Source organism: Choloepus didactylus, chromosome 18 (assembly GCF_015220235.1).
Source record: "Choloepus didactylus isolate mChoDid1 chromosome 18, mChoDid1.pri, whole genome shotgun sequence".
Taxonomy (NCBI): domain Eukaryota; kingdom Metazoa; phylum Chordata; class Mammalia; order Pilosa; family Megalonychidae; genus Choloepus; species Choloepus didactylus.
In genome coordinates, this window is record NC_051324.1 from 48,709,738 (window position 1) to 48,723,506 (window position 13,769).

General features: G+C 42.3%; 1 protein-coding gene across 9 annotated transcripts in view; it reads left to right on the plus strand.

Annotated features, from left to right (window-relative positions):
* Positions 1 to 13,769, plus strand: part of LOC119513920 — a 45,014-nt gene that overhangs the window by 19,873 nt on the left and 11,372 nt on the right. For 3 of the 9 annotated variants that reach the window (XR_005212718.1, XR_005212716.1, XR_005212717.1), the window contains exon 3: positions 6,276 to 6,562. Coding sequence is in view for 3 of the 9 variants with exons in the window: in XM_037809380.1 (XP_037665308.1) it covers positions 6,553 to 6,562; positions 10,862 to 11,055; positions 12,080 to 12,390 (515 nt within the window). In the remaining 6 variants the exon portion in view is untranslated. Of the gene's footprint in view, positions 1 to 6,130; positions 6,563 to 10,861; positions 11,056 to 11,206; positions 11,254 to 11,380; positions 11,499 to 12,077; positions 12,391 to 13,769 lie in introns of those variants that run through there. The other 6 variants (XM_037809380.1, XM_037809381.1, XR_005212719.1 and 3 more) reach the window with 6 other exon arrangements.

Genomic DNA, 13,769 nt, shown 5'->3' on the forward strand with positions numbered 1-13,769 from the left:
TTTGGATTGATGGTTTGGTATTATTCTATATGTGCCCATTAGATTAAGCTTCTTAATTGTGCCATTCAAATCTCAGAAATCCTTACTGTGTGCACATGTGTGTGTTTGTGTTTCCTGCTTGGTTTATTGATCTCTTAACGGTGTTACCATCCCATTATGATGATGGATTTTCAGTTTCCTCTTCTTCAGGCTCTGACAGTTTTTCCAATGCACTTTTATTTTTTTATCATTATGTAGTGCCCTCTTGTGATGCTTGTGTTCATGCGTCAACTTGGCCAGGTGATGGTGCCCAGTTGTCTGGTCAAGCAAGCACTGGCCTACTTACTGCAAAGACATTTTGTGGATTTAAATCATCAGTAAGTTGATTGTGTCTATGGCTGATTACATCTATAATCAACTAGGGGGAGTATCTTCTGCAATGAGAGACATTTAATCCAAACCTTTCCAAAAGGAGAGGTAATTAATTCAGCAGTCAGAAGAGGGAATTTTCATCTCTACTTCAGCCAGCTAGCCTTTCCTGGGTAATTCATCAAAAACCTTCATCGGAGTTGCCGGCTTCCCGCCTGCCCCACGGAATATGGACTCATGCATCTCCACACCTGCATTAGACACGTTTATAAAATCTCATATTTACAGATATGTTGTTTCTTTTTCCCCTAGAGAACCCCGACTTATACATCTCTTCATATCTAATTTTTTTTTTTTTTGCCTCCAAGTCCATTTTGTCTGATACTAATATAGTTATATCAGCTCTTTTTTATGTAGTGTTTGTTTGGGATGTCTTTTTCCATTCTTGCAATTTCAATCTTTCTCAATTCTGGTCTAGATGTGTTTCTTATAACTGTATAGAGCTAGATTTTTCTTAGTCTTGTCTGACAATCTTTTAACTGGAGCATTCATTCCATTACCTTTCTTTCAATTACTGATGTATTTCCTTCACATTTTATTTTTTTTGTTTTCTTTTGATTTCCCCCTTTTATGCTGCTTTTTTACTTCTCCCATATATTCTTTTTGATTGATTACTTTGCATAACTTCATTTCTTCCCCTCTACTGGTTTGGAAGCTAAATATTCTATTCCTATTTTTTAGTGGTTGATCTAGAAAGTTTTCATGCATGCTTAACTTACCAAAGTCCCAAGTAAATCATTACCCTCTCATCTTTTCCAAACACTGTAAGGACCTTAGAACTCATTGAGTCCAATTACCTACCTTCTGACTTTTATGTTACTATGTTATGTATTTTAGTTATATCTTATTTCTTAAATTCCGTAAGACATCATTATTGTCTTATGTAGTCAATATTTGATTATCTTACTACTTCCATTGCTCTTCATAAGGAATGAAGTACATCCATTGGAATTTCCTTTGGTGAGAGTCTTTTGTGGTTTGTTTGTTTGAGATTCCTTTTTTCACCTTAGTTCTTCATAGATCTTTTCAGTGGATATGGTGGTTTGAAGCTGTTATGTACCCCAAAAAAACATGTTCTTAAATCTAATCCATTCCTGTGGGTGTGTACCCATTGTCAGTAGGATCTTTTGATGAGGTTACTTCAGTTAAGCTTTGGCCCAGACAAATCAGGATGGCTCTTAATCCTATTACTGAAGTCCTTTATAAGCAGAGTGAAATTCAGACAGAAAGAGAGAAAGCCATGGAAGCAAGAAGTTGAAATGCAATGGAACCCGGAAGAGAACAGAGGCCAGGAGAGGCTGCCATGTGCATTGCTATGTGACAGAGGAGCCAAGAACAAAGGTTTGCTGGCAGCCAGCCCCAGAACACTAGTCTTTGGGGAAAAAAAACAAAAAACCATCATCTTGATGCTTGATTTGGACTTTCTCTTAACCTCAAAACCATGAGTGAATAAATTCCCATTGTTTAACCCAACCATTTCATGGTATTTGCTTGAGCAGCCTAGGAAACTAAATTAGTGGGTGTAGAATTCCAGCTTGACAGTAATTTTCTGTCAGCACATTGAAGATATTATTCCATTATCTTCTTGCTTCTATTGTTTCTCTTGAGAAATCAGCTGTTGGTCTGTTGCAGCTTTGAAGTTATCTGACTTTTCCCTCTGCTTTTAAGATCTTGTCTTTGGTGTTCTGCAATTTTATTATGATGAGTTGAAATGTGGTTTTCTTTTTCTTTCTCTTAGGAATTCATTTGGATTCTTAAATCTGAGTAGACTTTCATTTTTATTTCTTTGTCTCATATACTATAGTTTGAATAATTTCCTCAGATTTGTCATTAGTTCACTAATTCTCTCTTCAATTAGGTCTAATTTGCTATTAAATCTGTCCACTGAATTTTTTTATCATTTTTTTATTGTAGAATATAGCATATATACATGGAAGTGATATCTTTCCAAGTGAAATTTAACAAATAGTTAGAGAACAAATTTCAAAGAATATTATGGGTTTCAGTTCCACAGTTTCAGTTATTTCCTTATTGTAAAATATAACATATATACAAAAAAGATAATATCTTTCAAAGTATACTTTAACAGGTAGCTATATAGGAAATTTCCAAGGTTGCTATTAGTTATAGTACCATAGTTTCCATTATTTCCTTATTGTGAAATATAACATATATACAAAAAGTTGATAGATTTCAAATTACAATTCAACAAGTAGCTATAGAACAAATTTCAAAGGATGCTATGTGTTACAGTTCCACCATTTCATTTCTTTCCTTCTAGCTATTCTAATACCCCAGCAACTAAGTAAAAGAAAACTATATAAAGATTCAGTATTCATAATCATTTGTTAAATTCCTTCTTGTCTGTCACTACCCTTTCCTCAAGTTTACTCACTTTCCTGATCTTCGGGGATGTCTAGGCAGTGACCTCCCTAAGTTGTTCATGTTAAAAAGGACTGTCAACTTTATGAGAAAAGGGAACACATATAGTTGATGTTCTTGAAAACCTCTGGGTTTGGGGACTTAGCTGGCAAAGAAATTCTCTGAAGATTTTAAGTTTCTGAAGAATAAGCTTAGTGAGTGAAATCTTTATAGTCTTAGATAGGGATCTGGGTATTCTTTAAGGCTTTTGGGACTACTCTTGACTTGGGCTTATCATACTGTGGTTATTTGGCCTATCTAGATGAAGCTTGCATAAGAGTAACCTCCAGGACAGCCTCTTGACTCTATTTGAATTCTCTTAGCTATTGAAACCTTATTTTATTGCCTTTCTTTTCCCCTTTTTGGTCAAAAAGTCATTCTCAATCCCTCAATGCCAGGGTCTGGCTCATTTGCAGAATCCGTGTTCTGTGTTGCCAGGAAGACAATCTGTGGGGTTCTGTCCCATGTTGGGGGTGGGTGATGAATTTATTTGCAGAGTTAGGTTGAGAGAGAGAAAATCCACATTTGAGCAACAAAAGAGGTTCTCTGGTTGTGACTCCTAGGCATATTTATAGGTGAGCTTAGCCTCCTGTCCACTGAGTTTTAAATTTTAATTATTATGTTTTTCATTTCCAAAATTTTATTTATGTATTTAAAAATAGTTTGGTTCTTTTTGTAGTCTCTCATTATTTACTTATGTTAAATTCTTATTTCATTTCTTTAAATGCTCTAAATAATTATTTTATATTGTTTCTTTAGATTAGACAGATATTCCTATATCTAAAGTCTATGTAGTTTTGATTATTCTCTTTATTTCTGCTTCTTTTGCTTACGGTTCCTTGTTTTCTTGGGTTTTGTGATTTATGATCATGATTTCATATTTCGTAAAACTTTATCTGAGGCCTGAGATGAAAGTTTGCTACTGTAGAAAGGATTTGCGTTTGCTTCTGCAAGTGCTTCAAGCTCTTTAAATTAAATTCTGCTCTGGAGGCTTTAAAGACTATCCAAATAATATGAATCTGGGCTGAAAACTTGTGTTAAGGGTAGTTCTTGGGTACAAATTTTCAGGAGATTTTTTTCCCTGCTTTCATGTGGTGCCAAGATTCAAGACCAGCCATTTTGGTTGTAGACCCTACAGGTGGTGGGGTTAGATTTCTTTTTTGTTTAGCCTAAGCCTAACAGTGATGGTGTAGCCTTTATGGTCACACCTGTATGGAAAGGTATCCAGTTAGAATCTCCACCTTCAGCAGATGCCAGGCTTTGTCTTTTGTCCCTGGAACTCCTTAAGATCTTGAAAACTGAAAGCTAACTGATGTGACAAGTGCTCCATTTACTTCTCTGGGTTCCTACTGTCACTTGTTTTTGACTAAATATCCTTTACTCTTATTAATATATTTAGAAGAAGATATTTTTAGTATTTCATCCAGCATTTAGTTGTTTCCAGCAGGAGGGTCAGTCAGGGTGCCTACGTCCATTATACAGCCTGAAATAGAAGTCTGCATCTAGAAAATTCTTAGGGCTTTTTATGTGTTTTGTTCCCAAATTTTTATATATATTTAAGTTTTTTTTCCTCTCAATGCCTTGGTTTTTTTTTTTTAATGTATGACACATACACACTGAATTTTAGCATGTGAAACTGATCTTTGGCTGATAGAGAATTACATAATGTTAAGCAGAAAAAGATTTCAAGAGCCACTGAGGTCTGCAATGTTCATGCAGTTTGCAGATATATATATATCCATATATCTATATATATTACTTCTTGTTTTCTCTTATGGTTTAAATTTCAATTTTGAAATACTCCTAAATAACCCTGTTGTCTATTTTCCTCATTAACATTTCTGGTAAACAGAACAGTTTAATGTTTATCAAAGGAACATTTTTAAGGAGAGCATGATCACATTGGATGGTCTCCATTTTCAGCATGTCTGGTTTTGAAGCACATAATAGAAACATTTGAACATCTGATTCTTCACATTTCATCAAATACCATGTTTTATTTTCTATGAATGCACTTATTATTGCAGCAAGAGTCAAGAAAGCGCAGCAGAGAGGAGTGGAGAGGAACTCAACCTTTTCTCCTTTCATTCCTCAGCTTAAAAAGGCCTTTCCTTTTGTAACTTCTCTTCTTCTTCTGTGACCAGGCTGGAAAAAGCCGTCTCCCCTCCCCCTGAAATCTAGCGAGGATCTGTCATCTGGGAAGGCATTTTCTCCTTTTTTACTCTTCTACTTCTCTGGCCTCTCTCTCTCTCTTTTTTTTTTTTTAAATTAAATTCAGTTTTATTGAAATATATTCACATACCATACAATCATCCATGGCTTACAATCAACTGTTCACAGTACCATCATATAGTTGTGCATTCATCACCCCAATCTATTTTTGAACATTTTTGTACCATCATATAGTTGTGCATTCATCACCCCAATCTATTTTTGAACATTTTCCTTACATCAGAAAGAATCTGAATAAGAATAAAAAATAAAAGTGAAAAAGAACACCCAAATCACCCCCCCCCCATCCCACTCTATTTTTCATTCAGTTTTTGTCCCCTTTTTTCTACTCATCCATTCTGGCCTCTCCTTTTCACCCACTTTACAGGTCTCATGTTTCTCAAGGCTATGGGCAAGGCCCTTTCTCTTCTCCCTCCAGCCACTCACCGTCACTGATGGCTCCAAACACTACCTTATGTTGGTGACTCACAAAGATATACCTCCAGCTCAGCCTCCCCACTAAAGTGCCTGACCCTCATGTCCAACTACCTACTAGACATCTCCACCTGGACATCCCACAGATTCCTCAACCCAACTTGTCCTGAACTCATTTTTCCTACCCAACTTCCCACACTCACCAATATTTGCTTCTCTTCCAGCTTCTGTTCAAACCAGAAACCTGGGAATCATCCCAGACCCTTCCTTCTATCTCCTTATCTCCTTCTGCTAAGACTAGCCAATTCTTTCTCTAAGTATCTGTGTGTGTGTGTGTGTGTGTGTGTTCATTCTCTATTCCATTACAAATGCCACTCCCCTGGTCCAGGCTCTCATCCTTTCTTGCCTGGGCTACTACCTTTGGATCTTAATAGTCTCCCTGCTTCCCCTAACATCCTACCCTAATCCATCCTCCACACTGCTTCCAGGAGGCCACCAAAGAGAATGTTCTAGAATGCATATCTGATTAGTTCTCTCCCTTGCTTAAAACTCTTCAATGGTACTTTCACATTATGCTCTCACATAATTAGAATTCCAGGGTGGCATACCAGGCTCTCCCACTCCTTGCCTATCTTGGCACACTCCTCTCCTGTACCCTGCCATACCTACCCTGTGTTCCAGCAGTGAATTGCTCACGGTTCCCAAAGGCCCCGGGCTCTTGCACATTAATCTCCTTTGCTGGGAATGCCTTTTCTCTTGTCACCACTGCTCAGCCAGTTCATTCCTGTTTGTCTTTCCAGACCCAGCTCAAACATCAGCTCCTTTTGAATGCCTCCTTTGAATCCTACTCTCCTCCCTTCCTCGGCCTGAATTAGATGCCCTCCTCTGAACACACGTACGTCTTGGAGCACAATTGTCAACAGAGCGGAGCTTGATCCACTGTGTTCTGAGCACCTTGAGGGCAGGGGCCATCTCCTACTCTCTTTGGGATCTTCGGAACCTAACACAGAACTGGCACAGCAGACACACATCTGTTGATTGATTCTTCGATCCCAGCTTCTTCTATTTATTAATGGTATGATATTGGGTAAGTCATTTAAACCTCCTTCTGTTTTAGTAGAGATAATAATATGCTCATCACAAGTTTGGTATAGGATTAAATGAGATAAAGCACATAAAATACTTTGTAGATTGCATTTCAGTTGATTTCAAATGTAAGGATTTATTATTATCACCTCTTACATGCTGTTTTGATTTGTAGGCTTTTTTCTTTGCTCTGTTGACCTTGCCACCTCATCTGGAACCTGGCTCTACTCCACCAAATGCCCTCTTTCTTCCAACTGCCTCTTTACCGCTTCCTTTCCTTCTGCTTACAAATCTGTTCCCATCTCACCCATTGTAAAAACACTTCTTCCTCTAACCCACCTCCCCCTCAAGCCGGGGTCCTTCCTTTCCTCTTCCATCACTGCCAAAGTCCTTCAAAGAATGTTTTGGCTGCCTCCTGGCTCTCACCATCCACTCCTTGCTTAACCACAGCCATAATCTGGGTGCTGTCCTCACTTCTCACAGTCTTTGCGCCCTCTGAAGACTCTTGTGATCTCCTATTGCCGAGTCCAGCAGGGGCTTTTTCAGGCCTTGTGCCACTTGACCTCTGGGGCATCTGGCCCTGTTGATCACCACCCCTGCTTGAAATGCTCCTCCTTGGCTGTCATGATCTTGCACGTTCCTGAATTTCCTTCTCTCTCCAACTCTCGCTTGTTCTTTTCCTGTAAGTGTTGGCATCCTAAAAGGTCCTGCCCCTAGGCCTCTTGTTTGGTCTCTTCATTGCTCCCTGATCTCACCCACTCCTACGAATGCCACCAGAACCTTGGGGTGAATGCCTCCCCAGTCTGTAAGTTTAGCTTCCAGTTACCTCCTGAGCGTTTCCTGCACATGTCGAGTCAATGGCTGGACAGCTACTTTTGGTTGCCCTGCTGTTTCCTTAAACTCAAAATGTCCAAAATGAAAGCCATCCTCTTACTGCCCCCCCCCCGCCCCAATCTGCTTCTCCTCCTGTTTGACTTATTTCTATTAATGGCCCCATCATTCTCCCAGTCATCCTAGATTCCTTGCTCTTGCTTTCCTCCCACATCCAATTACTTGCCAAATCCTATAGATGCTCTTACTGAAATATCTGTGACTCCCCCACCTTGCTGTTTCTATCGTCGCCACCACCATGGAAAGGCCTTCGTTATCTCTCCCTTAAAAGTCTCCATAGCCCACCACAGATTTGGCTGACAGACCTCCTTCCGTCCATCCTTCCTCCCTCCCTCCCTATCTCCTCCTCTCCCTTCCTTCCTTGCCTGCCTGCCTCCCCCTCCCCTTTCTTTGCTTCTTCCTCCCTCCCTCATTTCCTTCCTTCCTTCTTTCTTTTTTCCACAAATATTTATTGAGCAACTACTGTGTGTCAGGCACTGGGAAGTAAAAAATGAACGCAGTGCAGGTCTATTCCCCAAGAAATTTAGTGCCAGGAGGGGCTTATTTCGAGTCCCACATTCTAGCAAAGGCCACCATTTTGCCCTCCATTCCAATCCATGTTATGGACACTTGAGTCATATCCACTTTTTATCTACTGTGAATAGTGCTCCTACTGGGGTACAAGTGTCTGAGCCCCTATTTTCAGTTCTTTTGGGTGTATACCTAGGAGTAGAATTGCTGAATTTTATTACTTTTTGGTGTTGAAAGTGGTGATAAGAGGCGGGAAGGGGCAATGATGGGGTTTGGTGATGCCGCTTCTTCTGGGTTCATGGTTCCGTTGTCACTGTGAGGGGGCAGTGAGGGGTGGCGGTGGGGGTGCAGGCCAGGAAAGCAGGCTCCTGAAAATACAGTGTGAAGGGGGGTCCCTGTTTGAGGATGCCACCTTTTGTTTTCTTCCTTGGAAATTCATCCATTTGCAGGTAGGCAGCATTTCACAGGCTGTACTGGGACTCAGGTTCTGTCTACCTGGGCACATTTTTAGATTCTAGCTGGCAAGGCAGCCCCATCTATTTTTGCAGAGGAGCAAAATAAGAGCGAATAAGAGAGTGTGAGATCACAAGGAATTCATTAGCATCCGGATTCTTCCTCCTCTTTTCTCTGTGCTATCTCCCTCCCCCCTTCCCTACCCCAGTAATATTTTCCCCCTAGAGTTGCTGAGGGAATCTGTCAACACTGGGCCAGGAGCTCAGTGTTTTCTGGTGTCTTTTCTAAAGACAGTGTTCAGCCCTTACCAGATGGGAACCTGTCAGCACAGCAGGCAGATAATTATCCTTTCAGGCGGTGGGAGGCCTTACCATGAATGGCAAGGCAGGCGTTCGCGGCAGCTGTGGTCCCACAGCTACCTTATCAAACCAAGCACACACTAAGCAGGCAAGAGTTACCTGGGCCGGTCCACAGGAAGTGCTGGGTGGTGGAGGTGGGAGGAGCGGGTTCTAAAATGGATTGGGGCTCCCTTCCCTACAAGGCAGTGAGAAGTCTATGTCGGGCTGGATCCACACCTGAAATCTCTCCTTAGAGGCCAGTGCAAGCCAACCCCTCCTCCTGGCAGGATCAAGTGGGCCACCTCCTCTGTGAGGACCCAGAACTCATACACAGCGCTTAGGATGGGCAGATTCCCCTTCATTTGCTGAAGGAACTTCCTAATAACCAGGCAGCCAACAATAGGGCATGCTGCCTAGTAAGATAATGATCTCCCCGTTACTGGAGGTGTCCAAGCAGATGCCAGCTGGCCACCTTCCAAGGAACAATGCAGGGAGAAAATCTGACATGGGCAGGAGTCTGGCTTGTATGCCCTCCAAAGCTTCTTTACTTCTGTGGATTATCATGGGATAAGAGCATGAACTTGGAGTCATAATAGGCCTGGGTTCAAGTTCTAGTTCCACAGCTAGATGGCCTTGAGCATATCACTTAATGTCTTTGTTTAAAGTAAATTACATAGGGATGTTTTATTTTTCTGACAGTGTGTGATCATTGTAAAAAACAATTTATTGTGGACACTTTCCATGCCAAAACATAGATTTAACTTATCCTTTTTAATAGCTATATACTTAATTCCTTTAAGCCATGGTTTCCTCATCTATAAAAGAAGATAGTAATAAAATTGTGGAGAGGATACAAAGATTAAGTAAGAGAATGTATAAAAAGTGCTCAGCGTTTAGTTAAGCATCTAAAACATGTTGGTGGTTGATTGTTATTCTAAACCTGCACTGTCCAATAGAACATATGAACCTCATATGGAATTTTAAACTTTCTAGTAGCCATATTTAAAAAGTAACAATAAACAACTGAAATTAATTTTAATAATTTAACCTGACATATATGACATTATCATTTCAACAAGTAAGCAATATAAAAATTATTAATGAGATATGTTTACAATCTTTTTTTCATACCAAGTTTTTTGAAATTGGGTGTGTATTTACAGCATTCAGATCAGCCACATTTTAAGTGCTCAATAGACACATGTAGCTGGTGGCCATCATATGGGACAGAGCTGCTCTAAGTCTTCCCTCTTAGCTACCTTATCTCACAGATTTCAGTCTGCTTACCAAAGTAGGTTATAAATATGGATTAGATTGTATTGTTCTTTGTTCCATATGATTTCATCTTCTCACTCTACCTCAAACTCCATAAGAGCAATTAGCTCTTATTTTCTGTATTACTAAAACTCCTACTTTACTGGGCCCTGGGTCAGTGGCCAAGAAATCTGTTTGACTGACATCCTTGGGAATCCAGCAATGAGTGAAAATAATCAGCTTGCTTTCTGCCTTCTGGTGTGAAACGCAAATGAATGCTTAGCACTGTCTGGATGGACCACAAAAGGCTCGCCATAAAAGTTGGCTCTCCTTTTTTTCCTATTAGTGGTGGATGGAGTTGAAGTTCTGATGAGCTCTTGGAAGGGGCTACCTGTCAGAGAGAGTGGGACCTGGGAAAATCATCCAGTGCTCTGAGCTTCCTCTATCCTAATTCCTACCCTACTGACCTCAAAGTAGTACTACTATGATCAGACGAGATAATATTTTGAGAAAGGGTTTTGAAAACGAAGAAGATCTATCAACATAAATACTTGTAATGAACTCAACATCAGGCTTGGGGCTTGGGCAGTGGGGTGGTGGGGTGGAAAGCGAGGCGGTGTTTCAGTGGACTTACATCTGCGTAAGCTCTGCTTGCGGGGACTTTAAGACTTGAGCATGTGAAAGTGTTTTGAAAGCTGTGAAGCCGCTACAAGGGATCCTTTAATCTTTAGTGGGGGTGGAGGCGGGGCTGGGAGCCTGCACATACCAAACTGCGGAGGAGCTTTGCTTTACTGGAGAATAAGAAACGTAGCTGGTGAGAGACCTCTGCTCACCTCCATTCTTGTAATTGCTAGTTGTCAAATCCACACGGTCGCCAGAAAAGAAGAAACAGATGGAAGTAACAGAAACCACCGCGGTGGAGATCTTAGCCGTCAGACTCAAGTGGAAGAGCCGGGGGAAACCTTGGAGGAAGCTCGGCGGGAGCTTTTCCCTTTCTCCGGGGTCTCGAAGGCCGAGGTCCGAGGTCCGTCCTGCAAGGGTCCTTCCGGTCAGTCTTCATAAACAAAGGGGAGACATTCCGCTGTAGCCTTTTCTGTACTTGATTCGAATCCGCCCTGGGCCACGATCCCCCGCCTCCCACTCTCCTGTTGGGTATTTATATCGCAGAAAATTATTTTCCCCAGAAACTGGGAATCTAGAATATGAAGACCTATCCAGGAAGGAAGTCATGGCAGAAACGCTCACAGTGCGTCTGGCAGTTTGCTCTGCGTTTCCTCATTTGTGTCCTTTCTTTGTGCAGCGTGGCCGCCTATGAGTCACGTATTTGGGTGCTGAGGATCGAGAGTTAAAATTTGTGTTTTTTTGCCAAGCAGCCGGTAGCCAGCGTCCCCTGCCCGGGGCGGCTGTGGGTGGTAAACGCCTCTGTGTCGGATGCTGTTTTCCCTGCTCTGTGGAGGACAACCTTCTCCTCTGGTGAAGGACAGCAGGCAGGCAAGGGCAGAACGGGGATTCTAAATCTGCGATTTCTGGTTAAACCATAGGCCGAGGGATTCGAGGCTCCGTCTCCAGCCGGGCGGAGGGGCCTTCTCCACCGTCCCCGGCCTGTTAGCTGGGAAGTCACGTCGGGGCATGCCTGGTCCCTCCTTACATGCCTTTGAAAGAACCCTAAGGCTGTTCACCTTTTTCTTCCCGTCTCAATATCCGTGAGAGGGATTTCTCAGACTAGGAAAGAGAGAGTTTCGGGTTGGGTTAAGCTGCAGCCTCCTGTTCTACCTGCAGCCTTTCTACAAATATGCACCAGGTACCTATTATGTGCCAGACCTCACTGTAGGTGCTCTATTAGTTTAACCTGCTTTTAAAAAGGAGCAGCAACCATTAATATAACTTAGGTTTAAAAGGAAATAGAAAAGTAAATCCAGTGCTTTTTTGGGTCTATTTATAAAACAGGCAGCCTTGGGTAGTGAAACCCTCCTTCAAAATTAATCACTTAACAAAGTTCCAGGCTTTGAATTTTGCAGGATGAATTCTACAATATCCCTTTATCATGAACTTTTTTTTTTTTACCCCTAGAGAACACCAGAGTGAGTTCGTATTTTGAAGATAAATGTAGAAAGCTAAGAATGAATAGTGACTGGCATTTAAGTGCCAGCCTCCTTCAGAGTAGTGGAAGCTGCCTGGTCACGGGGACATCGGTGGGTGCCCATCCTTATCCCGTGGTGATGGGATGCTTCCTGAGAGGGAGAAGCTCACTGCCTGCTGAGCAACCCTGCAGAGCACCTCCTTCGGGTGGAAACCACTGCCTAACCATTGAATCAGCAGAAAGTGCCAGAAAATCCATTTTGTGCCCTGGACCAGAGGATGTGCTGTGTTCAGAAATTAACAGGTAAAAAAGTAGCTGACTTTTGGAGTGCTTGCTGAGTGCTATGCTCTGTCCCAAATACTGTGGGATGTTTAATCCTCACAGAGGCCTAGTGAGGAGGTGCTCTTATTTTCATCACCTCTGTTTAACTGAGGCTGAAAATGACACAGGATATTAACTATCGTGTGTGAGGTCACAGAGGTGGTGTGTGCCAACCCCGGATTCGGCGCAGGCCTTCTGACGTCAGCATGCATGTGTCTTATCACCAGACACTCTAGCTGTGACAGCCAGCAGCCTGAGCTCTCCTACTTTCTGCATGGCCTTGAGCAAGTCATTCTTGGCCCCCTCACGGGGCCTCAGTTTTCCCTCTAAAACTAAGGGGTGTGGAATGGGCACAATAGCCACCCTTATAGACTAGAAAACAAAAGGTGAGGGACTCTTAAAATCTGTGGCCCAAAGGCAAGAGGAGACCCTGAGAGGGTTAACTCCTAATGAACTTGGGGACACCCCACCTGTGGGGCCTCAGAGATACAAGACGTACACTTGAAACTGAGGAATGGTGCTTCTTCCCACCCAATTCCTCTCCCTGATTGGGAAGCAAGGCTTCCACGGAGGAGAGAGTCCACAGACCATTCACTGGGGGGAGGGTCATAGGTGTTGAGGGTGGAGAGTGGGCAAGCCTCAGCCCCAGGAGCCCAAGGAACCAAAACTGAGGACCAAAAGCCAACATCACACTGCCTGAGTGACATAGCTGGTGACCTTGAGTGGAGTCTAATGCTCTGTGCCTCAGTGCCTCCTTTATAAGGCAGAGATAAGCATAGAGCCTACCTCATAGGTGACGATACAGATAAATCTCATAAAACGGTGCTGGGAACATAGTAAGCTCTCAGTAAATGTGAGCCACCACCACCATCCTCATCACCATTCTCATCATCATCTCTAGAGGGCAAAAGTAAATAAACCAGGACCCTTGACTGTAAATAAACTTTGCAACTGCCCCAATTTGTTAATTTTGGTTCTTCCTCCACAATGAAAGAGGGGTTAGTGCTTGTCTCTGGAGACAGAAGGAAGAGCACAGCAGAGATTTTGCCACTATAGTAGGCTTGGGGAGAAGAACCCTAAGGAACAGAGAGGGGTTCAGCAGCTCAGAAGAGGGAAGGAGAAGAGAAGGGAGAAGGTGGGTCCTGGAGCAGATGCCCTTTTGGCCTTGAGGAGAGGCTCCTGGAATTACTTAATGGAAAGCCCAAGGATGGCAGTTCTTTGGGATAGGGGAGTCAGGCAAAGAAATTGCCTTTGGGTACATGACTCATTGCATCTGAGGTTTGTTGAAACCAGTATATATCTGTCCATAAATTCAAAATGGGATCTAAGTCAAGGGGACTTTAGGGCAGGACAATGGAGGA